General features: G+C 38.2%; 1 protein-coding gene across 6 annotated transcripts; it reads left to right on the plus strand.

Moving 5' to 3' along the window:
* The first annotated feature begins 610 nt into the window (after positions 1 to 610).
* LOC131690738 (pre-mRNA splicing regulator USH1G) lies at positions 611 to 15,825 on the plus strand. Of its 6 annotated transcripts, XM_058976698.1 has the most exons (9): positions 694 to 783; positions 873 to 1,042; positions 9,737 to 9,915; positions 14,027 to 14,170; positions 14,225 to 14,446; positions 14,500 to 14,822; positions 14,883 to 15,228; positions 15,284 to 15,511; positions 15,563 to 15,825. In XM_058976698.1, exons 3-9 carry the CDS (start codon positions 9,893 to 9,895, stop codon positions 15,726 to 15,728), a joined length of 1,452 nt encoding a protein of 483 aa, XP_058832681.1. In that variant the 5' UTR covers positions 694 to 783; positions 873 to 1,042; positions 9,737 to 9,892; the 3' UTR covers positions 15,729 to 15,825. The 6 variants fall into 6 exon arrangements, with proteins under 6 accessions (XP_058832686.1, XP_058832682.1, XP_058832680.1 ...); XM_058976703.1 differs by lacking the exons at positions 694 to 783; positions 873 to 1,042 and adding an exon at positions 611 to 631; XM_058976699.1 differs by lacking the exon at positions 873 to 1,042 and having other exon boundaries at positions 649 to 783.
* The last annotated feature ends 2,253 nt before the right edge of the window (positions 15,826 to 18,078 follow it).

The raw sequence follows: 18,078 nt of genomic DNA on the forward strand, positions 1-18,078 counted from the left end.
TGAAAAAAAGATACTAGAATTAAAAGGTCTTTGAAAAATGTGTAATAATCCTTGTATTGGGATATTTTTAATAAAAAATGAAACAGTAACTAATTTCTAACTTATATACAATAGTTGGTGCGGAGAAATACGTTGAAATATAACTATTTTTGCTTAAGGGGGCGTATTAGACCTGTTTACCCTACATACTCGGAGAATGTAAAAACATGATGATGAAAATGGCATTTTGGGTAGCCAACTAATACACGATATTGTGTAGAAATCGAAAGAGGCCTTTCGAACCGGTCTTCGAGCCTGTGCGTAATTGCATGGAATCTCAAAAGAGCCTTATTTACGCGACCAGGTTCTAACTGTACCTCATGGTAATAAATGTACCCACTGCCGCCATAAAGCACAATTCGTTGGAGCTTTATAGCTTTGCAATGCATTGCGAAGACTTTTTAATTCAAAAGCTTGTCTGTAAGCATGTATTTGTACTGCACCTTGTCCCGATAGTGAGCACCGCACCGGTCGTTTTTTGGTTCCCTATTAAACATTCTCGCGCACCACTATCAATTAATGATCGCCTTCACGTTGGTATTGTTATAACACCTGAGCGCCTACATGCAATACAACTGCGCTAACAGCTAAGGTAGATATGAAACACCCCTTCGCGGTTTGGTTCTCGCTTCAGTGGTAGATCGGGACGCGTGGAATAAAGACACGGAATTGCAGACTTTTGACGTGTTTCTTCATTTCTATCGGTATCGCTTGTGCTGTGGTGAATTAAACCTGCCTTTTGCGGTACCTACAACAATTGTCTGTCTGTCTTGCTGTATTGTTGGTCTAATAAAGTTGTGGTGTTGGTGCTAAATATTTTCTTCGAGGTGCAGCGTGTAGAAGTCAGCTTGCGAAAACATAATTTTCTGTAGGTCATTTGGAGAGTGTATGCCGAATCAGTGCCTGCTGCGAAGACAGATCATTCCATAGATTGTAATTCGAATATCTTGCGCCAAAATCGCGGACTACAAACAGGAAATCAAGTAGCAAACGAAGGCCAATAGTAAGTGGTTTGCTGACGAAGAAAAAGCCCTTGTTTGCTAGAATTGCCATTTATCGCTTTCTTTAGGCTGTTGATATAAGATATTTATTGGCTCCATTGGTGAAATCATCAATTGTTCAACAGGTATCTTATCAGTGTACTATAACCAAGATAAGGGGCAATACGTGAATTATTAATTTATACCATCAACTGGACCGGCTGAGGAGCTTTTAGTGACAAATAAGTGAGCGTAATCGAAAATCGGACAAGTCGTTTAATTGAAATTCTTGTTTGACATATTATTGGTTTAATGAGCTAAAACAACGGTTGTAATGGACAGAACATAGTTAGTGATCAAATTTCTGCCACTCTGTACATGAATATGATGGACGAGCGTGTATTCTGTAGTAAAAAAAATCGGTAAACCTTTTAAAGTGTGAAGCGGTGAAACGTAAACCGTGCATTGATGCAATACCACCAAAAGAGCAATTTAACATATGCTTCTGTGAGATTACTATTATCTGGTGGAGCATATTTTTTCCTACTACTTTTGGAGAATAGCTGTAGTAGTTATTAGCGGAGGGATTGATTGAAAAATGTTGTTTTGTGGTCATACGCACTGTTTCGCAATTTCTATGATTCAACGCATGGTTTTTCTGATGAAATCTTACAATTTTTTTATTTTTATGTTATTTGATTATATTGTTTTGGTTGCATTACATTTCTAATTTAGTATATTGGGTGTTCAGTTACAAGTGGTGACTTTTCATTCCTATTATTTACATGACTCAATTAAATATGCTTTCGCAGTTAAATGATTTTTGAAGTAGAAAGTTTTAAACCTACTGTGAATAAACAACTATACAAATCTTATAAACTAACCTTAAAACTATAAAGAGAAATAATCTTTGCAATTGGTGATTTTTGGCGGTAGTTGCTTATAATACTGTTCGTCATAATTTTTAATGTTTCTATGTTTACGAGGTTGTGCTAAACCAGGGAGGACGCTTAAGAATGTTAGAAAGTTTCCAGAAAGGTTTAAAATATGTATTGATTTATTCAACCTCTTTTTTATTTCTTAAGAGTGTGCAATTCAAAGTTACTTTACGCTCGTCTAGGACATGCCGCAGACTCAGGTGATTCGCATTTCAAATGCCAAAATATCCGGATCCCTGCGGTAGCAGACAAATGGTTAAGTCGACGGGAAACTCTAAGCTTGCTCATATGACCCTACTGCACGCTTTTCTAAATTTTCTTCCTTCAACTCCTTGCTCTCCCTTGAGTACTATAGCTCTTAATATTGAAAAATATTTCACACCTTCCAGTCCCTTGTTAATTACAAGTCGTTAAAACATAAAAAAAAGGAAAATCATCTCCCTCTTAGTCGTTAATAAAAATGGAAAAATATCATTTCTATCGTAATGTACGATAATCGTATCTTCTACGGAATCTGTTACACAATTGTGATGAATATTTCCAAACAGCTACAATTATTATCCGTTTGTTGCATGCGAATCATTTAGACACATACTACACTCCGTACAGTACTCGTCGATCATTAAGCATCGAATTATAGGACAAAAAGTAAATTCGGCACATATATTTATAATTTTTCCTTGTTTGATTGACCTCTTAAATTCCCTGTATTGATGGCTCTGCCCGGAATAACTACCTCGTATATGCACATTTCCTCCTACTTTGTAACTTTTTTCTATTCAACCGATTTTCACTAGAATACTTATATAGTACATAAAACTAATTAGTACTAATATTCAAGTCAGGTGTTTCTGAATCGATTGGTATACAAATAATTGAAATCCATCAACTAATTGCGAAGTTACAACCGAGCAATTCTTACATAGTTTCGTTCTATAGGAAATTTTTCAAAATATAGAATGACACCCAGCCCCAGATAGTAGAGTAGGACATTTCAATGTCAAAATTATCAGACAAATAATAGTGGAACACCCTCTAAACGAGTCGCATAAAATCGAAATAACGTCGCTGATCAAAGATAGTCTATTTTACGGTACCAACTAATTGTTCTATCCGTCTATGAGAAAGCATTCTGCGGGATCACTCACACCTAAAGGCATAACATGTAAAATTACGGAAGGGGAATTGGGTTCGCCGTTTATACACGATTTAATCATATTTTCCGTTGTAGATATGTAGGAATGCTCACGTTGAGGTGTTTCCCATGTTTATTATGGTTTACTCTTTAGCATTTATTAACATCATTGTGGGCAAAACTGCAACCTTGCAAATGGTTTAATTTAATTTTTGTGTAAATGGAATATGGGCGAACTGGTTTTGTTTGTTAAAATAGTAATCTGTCTAGATGATTCGTTATTCGTTAGCGTTGGTCAAGTTGGTTGTCCTGATTTGCTGAGGTAGTTTGAATTCAAATGTTCATCATCTAGATTTAATCAACTTAACTATTTCTTTTAATGTAGAATACATTTAAGGTTTCAATATAGGGGTCCCGTTTCAAAATATCGGCTGCGGCGCCGCGTCAGATTTTGAACGTTAATAACTTTTATCATACTTAACAGAATGATTTGATTTTTAGGCCAATTTGTTGCAAATATGTTCCTCTATGGTGTATTAAAATTTGAAGTATGTATAACATGTACTAATAACAAAAAAAAGTGTTTTGAAAAATCTTTCGAAAACGACTCGGAAAAGTGAAAATTTTCAGCCCATCCCGCACAGAGCCGTCGTTATGGTAGACCAACCGAACAATAAAATAATGAAAAGTTTATATATAGGTCCACTACATGTTTGTTCGTATGGTTATTCGCATTGGGTTGCTTGGCGAGAGCACTTGGTGGGGGAAAGACGGCATATTCCTTTGGTTAGGCCATTAGAAGCCGGACGGAAAGGAAAGGCTCATGCACGGCACGAGAACGAGCGAGAAAGCGATAGTAGTGCATATTAGCGCGATTATATAAATATCTGTCGGTCGGTTTTTCTCATCATTCGTATTCGTTCAAGCACTAGCAAGCAGCCAGTCCATCGAAGAAAAGCAGTTGGCAATGACGACGGCGGAAAAAGTGCCCCAGCTACTGGTGACTCATCGCAACCCGATCAGGAACTGTCGCCCTGCAAGAATTTCGCCCTGCAAGAATTTCGCCCCAACTAAAGGGCAACAGAGTAGGCTATCGTTCCAGCGTCTGGGTCGTGAGATTGTGCAGGACTGCAAAGTCGAGCTACGCTTACAAAGCTCAGTCGTAATGATGCCCCGAGAAGCCAACGATGCCTACTTGGTCGGTTTGTTCGAGAATGCAAAATAGTGCTTTCTAGCTCACCGTGTCCGCGGGGAGTGCGTCTGAATTATGCTCCCGCAATAAAACAATAAACGGTTCTTTACAGGACCAATTAATTGTGTTCTAATAAGAGTTAAACTGAAATTTACATTTTATGGTGTATAACAAATAATTTTCAGAAAGCAATATAAGAAATACGATGTGTGGAAAGAAAGAAAGAGAATTTAAATTATCCTCTCTCGCTCGTTTTCGTGCACTGCTTTTCCATTCCTTTCTGCTGCTACTACCGTCATAACTAAAACGAATGTGCGTGTTCCCCCACCATCTCATGGCCAGTGTTGCCACAAATGCATGTCGCTATAACAATTTGAATTATTTTATTGATCCTCTCTAGTATTGATAAAATATAGAACATGCAAAGTACACTAGTCGCATGCTTTTATTCGAACTTTTTGGCAGCCTCCGTTGATTAACTGCATAAATCGATTTGTTTGTGCAGCTCCTTGCTAGTAGCAAACTAAATAGCCTTTATCAGCGCTAACAAATAAGACAAAAGAATTTAAATTTGTGAAAATCTTCTCCTTCCTTCTTTTCAAATCTGCAACATTCTTTGAAAATATTGTTGGAATGTTGTTATTGAAAAACTGAACATGCAAGTTTGCTAGCACTGGCCACTAGATTGAAGGCGATGGAAAGACAGAATATTCGTTTTGGTTATGCTAGTATCGGTAGCCGAACGGAAAGGAAAGGCACAGGAATGGCACGAAAACGAGCGGGAGAGCGATAGTAGTGCTTTCTCGTGTTTTCATATATGAATATTGGTCGGTCGGTTTTTCTCATCATTCGTATTCGTTCAAGCACTAGCAAGCAGCCAGTCCACCGGAGGAAAACAGTTGGCGATGATGACGGTCCGCAAAAGTGCCCCAGCTGCTGGTGGCCCATCGCAACCAGCTACCGATCAGGAACTGTCGCCATGCTAGTATTTCGCCCCAACTAAAGGGTAACGGAGCAACTAATCCGCTGGCTAACATTCCAGCGTCTGGTTTGTAAGGTTGTGTATTACTTCAAAGTCGAGCTACGCTTACAAAACTCAGCCGTAATGAAGCCAGTGATGCCTACTTGGTCGGTTTGTGGGAGTGGGCGTAAATTACAATAAAAGCAACGGTTCTTTTCAGGACCAATCAATTGTGTTCTAGTGAGAGTTAAACTGAAACTTTCATTTTAAGGTGTGTAGCAAATTTTCAACAAGCAACATAATACGTTGGGTGGAAAGAAGTAGCTTGCACACGGAACAAAAATTTATATTATCCTCTCGCTCGTTTCGTGCACTGCTTTTCCATTCCTTTCTACTGTTATTATCAGTATTACCAAAACGAATGTGTTGTTGCATGTGTTTAAGAGAAACGTTGAAGTCGCATGCTTCTATTCAAGCTTTTTGGCAGCCCCCGTGAACTAACTGCATTAAATGATTTTTTTGTGCAGCTCCGTGCTAGTAGCAAACAAAATGGCCCTACCAGTGTCTGATTCGTGAGATTGTGCAGGATTTCAAAGTCGAGCTAAGCTTATAAAGTTCAGCCGTAATGGTACCCGAAGAAGCCAGTCTTGTCGTTTTGTTCGAGGCTACAAAACAGTTCGCCAGGCACGTAACTATCATGCCAAAAATATCCAACGATCCAGCGCATCACCATCAACACCAACGCCGATACCAAAGGTTCTTTTCAGAACCACCATTATTACCATAGAGAATTATTTGAAAATTTCCCATTCAAACGTGATTCTGTTGAATATTATTAGATTTAAATTAACGTCTCGAATTGAAATCACGACGCTCCGGTTATGTGACAGACATTACCCACCCATCTTTTTTTATTGTGACCACGACTAACGGTTTAATATAGACACCCCATTTCAATATTTCTGAAGGAACAGAAGGTCGAGTTTGGAAAGTTTGTAACTTTCATTGTACTTAACCAAATTACACAATGTTCGCACTAATGATTCAGAAATATGATCAGGAATCTTCTGTTAGATTTGTAAGTATGTATAATTTACATGAATAAAGAAAAATTGATTTTCAGGAATCAATTATTATCTGTTCTTCCATTGGCCAGTACTACGCGACTTCCTCATGCTAACAATTAATTTCATCGTTAGCCATCTCCCTCACCAAGGCCAACAACGCCAACAAAACCGGTCCTTTTCAGGACCACCGTCATTTTTGTAAAGAATAATTTGAAATATTCCTCGCCCAAATCAGCTTTTGTCCGAAAATCCTAATGAGTATCAACATATTTGAAGAACGTGTTCCTTATGTATTCTACATCTCTCCGGTTATGTCGCAGACATTACCCACCCATCTTTTTTTATTTTTTCTTGCTGTATTCTTGAATATGAAAAATATGAATTTTGCATAATTATATTTTTCGAGTTAGCTATTTGATGATAGAGCTTCTATGCCTGCTTGAGAAGTATATGGAAAAAAATTGTTCCCAAAATCGTGAATAATGTGCCATGAATTCTGGAACAATCACGTTTTTACGTTACGAAAACAGGACTATGAACAAAAATCATGTGTTTTATAATTATGTTCAATTTCCCTTCAGTGACGCCCGCATAACGCTTTCATTAGTGGAAACATTTGTTTTTGTTTTGTGAACTTCAGTTACGGTTTCCGCCATGTCACTACTAAATCGATTTTCTGTACGTGAACTAGCTCACAACTTTATGAATATTATTCATAAAACCAAAGGTTAACTCACGATGTTGTTCATAGATTAAGGAACTTTAGTTCACAAAATCAAAACATTCTGGATATTTTCTCGTGAACTAGTTCACGAAACTCGGAATTTTATTCATGAATCCTTTCAATCCTCGTGAACTAATTTATTATTCCTAATATATTAGTCACGATCCAATATCCGTGCTCGTGAAATAGTTCACAAAATTATGAAATATTTTTTATACATTCGTGAACTGGTTCATGAATCCTAGTATAATAGTCACGATTTACCATTCATGCTCGTGAAATAGTTCACAAAATCATGAAATATTGTTCATGTATTCGTAAACTGATTCATGATACCTAACATAATAGTCACAACTTACCATTCGTGATCGTGAAATAGTTCACGAAATCATAAAATATGGATGGATAATCATAAAATATTGTTCATGTATTCGTGAATTGGTTCATGATTCCTAGTATACGTCTGACAATTCGTGCTCGTCAAATAGTTCACAAAATTATGAAATATTATTCATGGATTCGTGAACTAGTTCGGGATGAAAAAAATCGATAACACACTCACACACAACGAGACTTTGTTAGTATTTGGTTTCGCATCAAATTTCCGCTTACGAATCTCACAAAAGATTCCCTTTCTTAACCTCCTTACACCTTACATTCCCCCCACCCACCCATTCATCAAACGCGATCTAGTCGGTGCTGCTGTGCTGCACTGAATTTTGTTTTGTGCAATTCTTTTCTCCGCTGCTCTAAATAGCTCATGACCTGAAACTTCCAGTAAAAAAAATCCGACCGTCAGATTCCTAGATTAAAGCCGACAAGCATTTATTCGCTAAAACACCTCTTTACAACCCGTACCATGACGACATGTACTCGCTGAGTAGTAAAATGGCATATATACGCTTCACACTAATGATGAGCAAGATAATATCGTTTGGCTCCCCGCCGCTGCGCCGGTATTTCAGTATCGACATTGACGCCTTTTGCTTCGTACCACTTTCCCGCTGTTTTATTCTGTTTGTTTTTTTTGTGCTGGGAACTAAGCCTTACTAGAAAAAAAAGCTAACGGGTAGCATCTGAACCCGAACCGACAAACATCTACTCGTTAGAACGCCTACTTACACCATAGGCCATAGAGACACATGATGGGTAGCTGTTCGAATGAGCTATATAAACTTCTTACCATTGTAGAAGAGATCACACGCGGGACAGCATGGAGACGTTAGTATGTGTTCTTCAAGTTTTCTCTGCATTGTGTAGCCTATAACGTGTAGACAAAATATTTGATTTTGTTTAGAAAACTCCAGTTACCATGTCACTACCAAATCGATTTTCTGTATGTGAACTAGTTCACAACTTTATGAATATTATTCATAAAAACAAAGGTTAACTCATGATGTTGTTCATAGAATTAGGAACGTTAGTTCACAAAATCAAAACATTCTGAACATTTTCTCGTGAACTAGTTCACGAAACTCGGAATTTTGTTCATGAATCCCTTCAATCCTCGTGAACTAATTCATGATTCCCAATATATTAGTCACGATTTAATATCCGTGCTCGTGAAATAGTTCACAAAATCATGATTCCTAGTATAATGGTCACGACGGACCATGTGTGCCCGTGAAATAAATCTCAAAATTATAAAATATTTTTCATGTATACGTGAACCGGTTCGTGAATCCTCATATAATAGTCACGACTTACCATTCATGCTCGTGAAATAGTTCACGAGTGTGATGTCTTACCAGAAAACAAATCCTGCGTTGCGCACCACAAATCGAGTTGGTGATATAGTTCACAGAATAAAACTGCTGATATCTTGACCATGAGTCCCATTACGCAACCTGTCAAATTGAGAAATAAGCTCTATAATAAAATATCAGGATAACGTGAACAGAAATTACGAAAATTGTGACCAAGATCTTGAAATCTTGAACATAAACCACACTATTCGTGACAAAAATGTCAAAAATCGTAACTAAGATCCTGAAATCAAGAACATGCAAAACATAAATCTCTACTCGTGACTAAAATATCACGACAACGTAAATAGAAATCACGAAAATCATGACAAAGTTCCTGTTCCCGATCATTAACATAAATCACATTACTCGTAATTAATAAAAAAGCCTTTCAGAAACAAAAAACAAATAATATCTTTTAACAAAGACCTCCACAGAGATGCCGATGAATTCCCTGACAATCCTCAATGTAGCTGTTAGCTTTGTCTCGTGATAGCTTACAATTAAACTTGTTGCATTTGTTTTTTTTCACCGGCAAATCTGATGCGATTTTCCATCTAAATCCAAGAGCTACGAAAGGTGTACACGACTTCCCAAGTATCCAAACAAATCTTTTTACAGTAACACCAAAGCTGGCTTTTGTTTGATTTTTCTCGGCCTCGCCTTTTTCTGTATTTTCGCGAAGTGAAACCTACATCGTCTAGCGGTGCATTCAATTTGCCTATGGTTACGTTCCAGCTTTTTTCACACGTGCGCAGCTGCGAATACACGCCCGCCTATCGTCAAGTTTGTGAATTACTGAACCATCGAATGTTAGAGTGCGCCAAAGCATGAGAGCGAAGAAAGTTATATCGGAAGGAACCCTGTTGTTTCGACGTTGGAGAGCGCTCAAGCACCTTCAATGATGTTATTACAACAACTAATGTTTAATCACAATTTTTACTTTCCTACAAAGATTCTGCGCGGGCGATAAAGCTGAATGCGTGAAACCGCTCGTGATGTCCGGTCCGGAATGCTGAGTGTGAAATGAATAGCTGAGCGTGTACGGGTGGAGAACTGAACCCTGAGAATCAATGAATTCTGGAACGGCAAGATAGCAGATAACGGAACGATGTCATCGGATAGAATACACAGGTGAGTTTTAAAGTTTGGAATATTAGTAAGTTTAAGACTCATGGAAACTTGGAAAGAGTCTGGAGTATTTCTGTAACTGAAACAAAATGAGTCGACCGCCTGAAAGATCTTGGTAGAAGTTACATTATATTATACGATTATACTTAGCATATTGCATTGCGAAACTTGACCTTATATTTTGATAGCCTACGCCGACGATTCTTAGTGTATTCTTTCTATATTAATGTCCGACTTCCTTCAGACCGGGCATCATACATTAAATGAAAAGTTTTCTGTTGAAAAATTCGAATCTGTAATTTAAATTTATTAAGTTATCTTCAAGCAAATCAATCTATCGCATCCACTGCATGCAACCCAAAGCAATACACAAACATAGTTTTTCGAAATTTTCATCGTAATAACTAACACCAAATTGGAGTTAGTTAAATTAGTCCAAACTAGCACCAAATTGGCGCCAGCACTACACTAAAATCCTAAAGTTACATGTTTTGTGTAATCACCCAAACTTTTTCCGCAGATAATTCGATGCCCATCTACAGTGGAGTAGTAGGGGGGTTGGAGACTAACCACCCTTCGCCCCACCCCTTGATATATTTTATTGAAATTTGAAAAAAAAAAAATGAATATTAGGGCATTGTAAAAATCTTTCAATTTTGAAATCTAAAAGTCCCCCCCCTTTCATGTTGCGACAAATGTCGAAGTAAGCTCAGATGCCAAATTTCACACCTTTTTAGCAATTTTAGACCAACTCCCACTTCGCTTGAAGTTTTTGAAATTAGTGCTATAGGAAAATACGGAGGAAAAATATATTAAATGCTATAAATTTTGAAGAAGCACTGAGATATTTTTGTTTCTCGCAAAATACGGGAAAGTGGGGTACTGGGTCATATTGTCCTCAAAACTCCTTGTAAAAAAATTTCAGATATCGAATGCAACTTTCGCGACATTTGTCCGAATACGAGAAGTTGGGACTATAGGGCCTTTTGTCGTTCATATGAAATTTTATTATTTTCTGGTGCATGTATCTCTATTAATTTTCAATCTATTTAAAAAAAAATGTACTTTGCTGAACGCAAAAAAAATCTTAGAAACAAAATAAAAATAGATTCGTTACCGGTAAAATTCAGAAGCATAAATTTTTTTGATATTAACTCTGCAAACCATGTTTTTTTATTAAATATTCTAATACCCAAACTTCCCGTGTTTTTCCTGAAATGAAACTTTTCTCATGTGATCCTTAAACGTATTTTACACTAGAAATAGTAATTTATATAAAAATTTATAGTTAAATGGAGCTGATAACACTAAAGGGCGAACACGAAATTATTGCGACACATTCAACAGGGCATAAATTTTTTACCATTGGGTAAAAATCAACCAAATTTTGCACACTTTCTCATTGATGTGTATTGTTTACATGCTGTCAAACTCGAAGTCGTGTTTTTCGATTCAACGAAAATGGAGGTGAATCAACGCGAGTCGAGAGAACAAATTCTTTCCAAACACCTGGAATTTCCTGACCTGTCGCACCGGCAGTTGGGAAAAATGTTGAACATTAACCATTCAACCGTCTAGACTGTTGAAGCGGTTCCAGGAGCGGTTGACGTTGGACCACGGCAAAGGAGCTGGAAGAAAACCGGGACCGGAGAACAAAAAGACGGAGGGAAAGGTGAAGCGAATGATTAAAGCAAATCCCAACGTCTCAAGCCGTGATTTGGCTAAAAAGATCGGCATGTCGCAGAGCTACGTCCAGAATGCAAAGAAGAGAGCTGGACTACATACATACAAGGTACACAACTTCCCAAACCGCGATGAGCGGCAACAATCGACGGCTAAAACTCGGGCACTGGCTGCTGTGTGATGGACGACGAAACGTATATAAAAGCCGATTTTAAGCAAATTCCGGGGTTGGAGTTTTTCACCGGCAAGAGCAAGTTCTATGTGGACGACAAATTTAAGAAGAAGAAAGTGTCGAAGTTCGCCTCCAAATATCATTTGGCAGGCCATCTGCTCTCGCGGACTGAGGAGTGAGCCTTTCGTGACAAAGGGCACAGTAAATGGCGAGATCTACAAATCTGAGTTCCTCGAGAATCGCCTTTTGCCGTTCTTGCAGCAGCACGACGAAGCTCCGCTATTTTGGCCAGATTTGGCATCATGCCACTATTCTAAAAGTGTCCTGGACTGGTATGAGGCCAATTCTGTCCATTTTGTTCCAAAGGACATGAATCCGCCAAACTGTCTGGAGCTGCGCCCGGTGGAGCAGTACTGGGCAATGATGAAGCGGTAACTTCGGAAGAGCAAGAAGACAGTCAAAGACGAGAAGGACATGTTAAGAAAATGGAAAAAAAAACTGAGAAACTGGTACCGGATGACATTATAAAGACTTTGATGGAGGGCATCAAGCGAAAATGTTTTCAATTTTACACTCAAGGCTCCATCGATTAACTTTTCTTTTGATTTTTGAAGTAAATATTTGTATAAAACTACCCTAAAATTATGGTTTGATTTTAAACATTATAAGAAAATTGGCATGATATTTTCGGTGTCGCAATAATTTCGTGTTCGCCCTTTAAATGTCAAAAATTCTGATGTTTCCGAATTTAACTGGTAACGAAACTATTATTATTTTATTTCTAAGGATTTGCAACGTTCAACACGCTACATCTTATTAAAATTGATTGAAGAATAATAGAAGTATATGCACGAGAAAATCATAAAATTTAATATGAATAACAAGTGGCCCTATAATCCCAACTTATCGTATTCAGTAAAAGGTCGCAAAGATTCCGTTCGATTTCTGAGATTTTTTCACATTAGAAAAAACTGTATAATTTGTATGAAAAAAATTCTTAAAAATAGGGGGTTTTGGGGACAAAATGACCCAGTACCACCCTTTCCCGTAATTTTCTTGAAACGGAAATATTTTCAATCAAATACTAAGATTGATAGGTATGAATTGTTATTTTCTGAGTGCTACTTCAAAAGTTGTAGCATTTAATATATTTTTCCCTCATATTTTCTCATAATACCAATTTCAAAAACTTCAAGCGAAGTGGGCGTAGGTCTAAAATTGTCCAAATACACCAAACCTGATGAAAATTATTTGGAAGGTTTTTTTAACAAAACGCATACAACTAAATAAAAAGTGTATTGAAGAGTTCTGGAAGAAAAATTGTTCAAAATTTTTAGCGCTTTAGATGCACTTTTTGTGACTTTCTTGGTCAAACACGAGGCAACAGCATTCTTAGGAACCCGTTATCGCCATTAGATCTTTTGAGAAACGAAAGTTAGTTCACCAATGGAATTTCGAGTTTGGCGAAACTTACACTTAAAATTTTTGAAAAATTTGAGAAGGTCGACCAATTTTTTAGAGTCCAAGAAGTCGAATTGAAATATTTTGTAAACCCTTTTGCATATTAAGGAAATATTCCTTCTTATAACTGGTTGTCTACCTTTTCTGCAAACCAGAAAGGATCAATGACCTTAAATATTCCATCTATTCTGTTGAATTTAAAATTCGGCAGATTTTATTTCACTAATACAACAAGCAAGAACTGGTCTTTCGTATGATATACTTCATTCAACCGGAAACTATCGAAAAGTAAACCTTTTGCAATTTTAAGTGAGCTTGAAAATTTTCATTCTTAAGCTATTCGCTCACGAGGCGACAGGACAAACGCCACAAAAAATATACACCATGGATTCTTCAGCAAGCTGAATTTGATTCTGTCTAAGTAATACTGTGGCATTACTGTTGCATGACAGGAGAGCAAGTGAGAACTCTACAATCGAAAACGGTGATTTGTTCGCAGTATCCTGTAGGGACGGAACGCTATAGGTGTAGGTTTTAAATATCCAGCTGTTGGAATAGTCCACGTGTTCGTTGGTACACTTGCGACAGTGCCCCAAAGTGTATTCGTCGATTTTTCACTCGATAACTCGTCGAAGGACCGGCGCCAATATTCGTATATTTTGGTTCTTATCAAGCTCTACATTGTTTCTAATGTCGCGTACTTCTTAAAGTTATCGGAAGGAGCTTATGAAAGTGTCTGTAAAAGTGAGAAGTAATGCAATTGCGATTTAACCGAATACTCCGATGATTTATTTTCAGAGCGGCCAAGGACGGTTTGCTTGATGTACTCAAAGAAGCCACTCGTTCGGAAGCAAACTCCAAAGATGTGGATGGTATGACCCCGGTGCTATGGGCAGCTTTCGAAGGACGTTTAGAAGCCCTCAAACTACTAGTCGGACGGGGGTAATTATTGCTATTATTTTATGCAGTATTGTTTCAGCATATCGATAATTTCAGAGGGGATCCCGATAAATCAGATCAATTTGGCAACACGGCTTTGCATTTAGCTTCCGCCAAAGGGCACATGCAGTGCGTGGATTTCCTGGTCCAATTTGGTGCAAACTTATATGCGCTTGATATTGATAAGCACAGTGCAAAAGACTTAGCAGCCATCAACAATCGTGATAATATCCTGCGCTATCTGGATGCGGCTGCAGGCAATCTGGAAGTGATTGATAAGTATACAACACAACTTTGAACCTAAACTATCCATTGAATCACTATAATTTTAGGAAAAAAGTTCGAAACCTAAAAGAACAAGCGAAAAAGAAGTCTGAAAAGCAAGCACGTGAATTTGCCATACGGCAACAGAAAATTGATCAAGCAATCGAGGATGGCAGCCGAGTTCGACCGCATCGGCCATCTAACGTGCTTCAGTTGCTAAAGCACAAAATATGGTCTGGGAGCCAGGGTAATTTAAAAAATACACAAAAAGAAGCCAATCAGAATTCGACCAAATTCAGTGCACTAGTCGGTGGAACGGTGACTGGAGCTAAAGGTGCAGTAAAGAAACGAGCGGAAGCTACCAAACTTAAGCAACAGTTAGGAAATGGAGGTAACTGCTTGAATCCCAGAGTATTGTATAGGCAAAACCAAAATAATTGTTGATTTGAAGGATTCAAAATTGGTGAAGTGGAACCAACGGGAAAACGCAGTGTAAGATCCATCCAAGGACTGCAGAGGGATTCGGAGATTTTGTACGTGGGTACTTACAGCTCAGATGATAACAGTAAAAGAGGACAGCTTAAAGATGTGTTCGATGTCGACTCGAATGGTTACGAAGAAGTGGATGACGATGATAGTGAAAACGGTTGTTCCAATGTCAACAAGTTTAACACTATTTCAAGGTCTGTGAGTCAACCAGATTTTTTGGCTAACCTAAACGACGATCTTACGAACGACGTTTTATTGCAAAGCCGACCCAGCATTTTCAATAGACCGTCTGGGAATTTAGCTATGACGTGAGTATCCACAATATTTGATCATGGGTAATTATTAAAAATGAAATATTTTTAGCCGATCAGTATCAACAGTGCTTGCAAATCTGGCCAATGAAAATTCGGCCAACGAATCGCCAGATGGATCCATGAAAACAAAAGCCAAACTAGGTCCGATCAAACCACGCTCGCAGTTAGTCATCTCGGACTCGGAAAGTGAGCATGATAGCTCGGATAACGAAGAAAACGAATCGTTGGCAGTGCTGCGGTTCCTGTTTGCGTTCAAACTCGAAGACCACTACCCAATGTAAGTTTTCAATTCATTCCCGACAACAATGGCATTAATTTTCGTATGCAGATTTCAGAAAAATGAAATTGATATGGAAACATTAATGCTGCTGACTGAAGGTGATATAAAATCCCTGGGATTGCCGATCGGTCCACACAGAAGATTATGCAACGCAATTCAGGAACGAAAAGAGGCCCTTGCCAGTCCGGGAACTATAATGGACAGCCGGTTGTGAGCGCTACCGTGGTGCGATTGCATTTTAAAAACCTGCCTTAATTAAGAAACTGAACTAGTAGGCATGTAAATAGTCAATTAAATTATTGAAAATTTTATGTGTTCTGCGGTTGTTAATTATCAAAATTTTACTAAAATTCACATACAACCTGATTTATAACCAGAAACGCTTGATATAATCACTTGCAACTTCGGCAAAGCTGAATACAGAATATTGAAATATCTGCCAGGAGAGATGCAAGTTTGCTACCAATGTTGAAGCCAAATATTTGTTTGTAGAACTTCCCTCTAAATGTGAAAAGTCGGGGTTTATATAAGGGGCCCTATTCTCACAGTCACGTCACTTGTTGACTAGAAGGAAATTTTCTTCTAGTCACTAGGTGACGTGACTGTGAGAATAGAGCCCAAGATTTTGCCACTGAAAGATAAGCTTTGACCTGATAGAGCGATACGTGACTCCGTTCAAGACTATCTAAAACGTCTGCCACTGGTACGTTTGGGAATAAGGCCATCACATCTCAAACGATACCAGAATTTCCCCTCGTGTTACCTAAAACCCTAACAGTTTCTCCACCACGTTATGCTGTTTTATACTATCTACATCTGTAACGGGGTACTATTTCAGCCACCAGCCACGCAGCCATCTTTCTGGCGCACATGTTTGACGAGAGTGGTCGCATAAATACAGGGTTTTTATTTATTGATTTTTGGCGTGAAATCTCCGTACGAATTTCTCTTCTCCCATCAAATGGGCGACTTTTTGATGGACAACTCCTGCCTCCTCTATCATCACGTTGAAAATATCGTTGGGCTTGCCGTTTTTATATTTTCAGCCTTCGCACGAACCAGTGCTAATCATGTCGGAAACACGACGATTGCACCGTGGCCTTTGATGATTTGTTCCTACAACTTCGATGCCATTTTGACAACTGAATGGAAAAGAGCAAAAACAAAATAGAGGCTGTTTTCAAAATAGAGGCGTGATATCCAGAAAGATTATGCTTGACTAGGGATTTGCTCAGAAACACAAGTTGTGTATCCGTTTTTTTTGACATTGAAAATGCCCTGCGCTATCTGGGACAGAGTATCATTGTAAAATCAAAAGTCACGTTTTTGCGTCACTATTTTGAACGCTGATAACTTTGTTATTTATGAACGGATTTCCGTCTTATAATCACCATACAATTGGGAACTAACTGAAATTATGTTTTATTGCTATAGTGTTTTTGTATTTCAATAGTACACTATTGAAAAACAAACAAAAATGAATAGATCTCGGAAAACGTGAAAACTCCCATACATAAGTCAATCTATCCCCGGCAGAGCCGTCAATAGGGAGCATCTTAGTGACTCGAATACGAAAAGTTATAAATAAATGTGCCGCGTGCCTGTTTGAATCAGTTGTTGCTCTTTTGCCAGACAAGTCACATCGTGCCTATAGCGTCTCGTACGACAGATTTGAGCACCAGGGTTACCAACGACACGACCTGAAACTCAGTGAAACATCCCTAAGAAAAAGTGTGCGAAACATTTACCGCCAGTTACCGGTGTATTGAGTGACCCCTCAATGCGGTCCAAAAAGTTATTTTTCCAGCAACCCTTCTTTATTTACTTTTTTCTGTTGCTGTAAGCAACCATGTTTATACATCATAGTGATTCTGAAAAATTTACAGCAACGGATTGGGAAATGTGGCAAACAGATCAGTAAGTTTTTTTCTGTTATACTATCTTTCTGGTGTAATTTGAAAGTATTTTTTAGGTTTCGACGCAGCTGGTTTTGATAGATCACCAAACATTACTACGCCAAGCATGGACTGCAATTTTACGGAAATATTGAAGGAAATTGCCTTGTGGAAGAGTAGCAAGGCCAGAGTATTCTGGTGGAATAGTTCCAAGTGGTTGCCCCAGATAGTTTATTGAGTAGTCTGGCGTGGTTTCCGACACTTACGGCTATCTAGACCTTTACGCTTGTGAAATTGATAGTCAATCCATTTCGTAAAAAAACAATTCGGTGAAAAGCCTAAGAGATTTGTTGGGGTTGGTCAAGTGTTTTGTGCACAACTGTCGTACTGTATTCGTGGAATATACGCTAGACTACAGTGAGTACACTAGGAATGGCAGGTTAATTTGAACGGCCACGTACTCAGTCGAAAACCTCGAGAACAATTTATTCTTTGGGTTACTGTTCAACAAGCATTAAACACCACTAAGAAATCAGTTCATGAAGAGCTTCGAAATAACGCTAATAGTCGAACAGCTTTGGAATTTCTTCGGTGATGGTAGACAAGCATTTGATAGGAACTCTTGGCATTTCAATCCCTGAATGCAACACTGGTTCTAAAGAGAATGAT

This window comes from Topomyia yanbarensis, chromosome 3 (assembly GCF_030247195.1).
Source record: "Topomyia yanbarensis strain Yona2022 chromosome 3, ASM3024719v1, whole genome shotgun sequence".
NCBI classification, from domain to species: domain Eukaryota; kingdom Metazoa; phylum Arthropoda; class Insecta; order Diptera; family Culicidae; genus Topomyia; species Topomyia yanbarensis.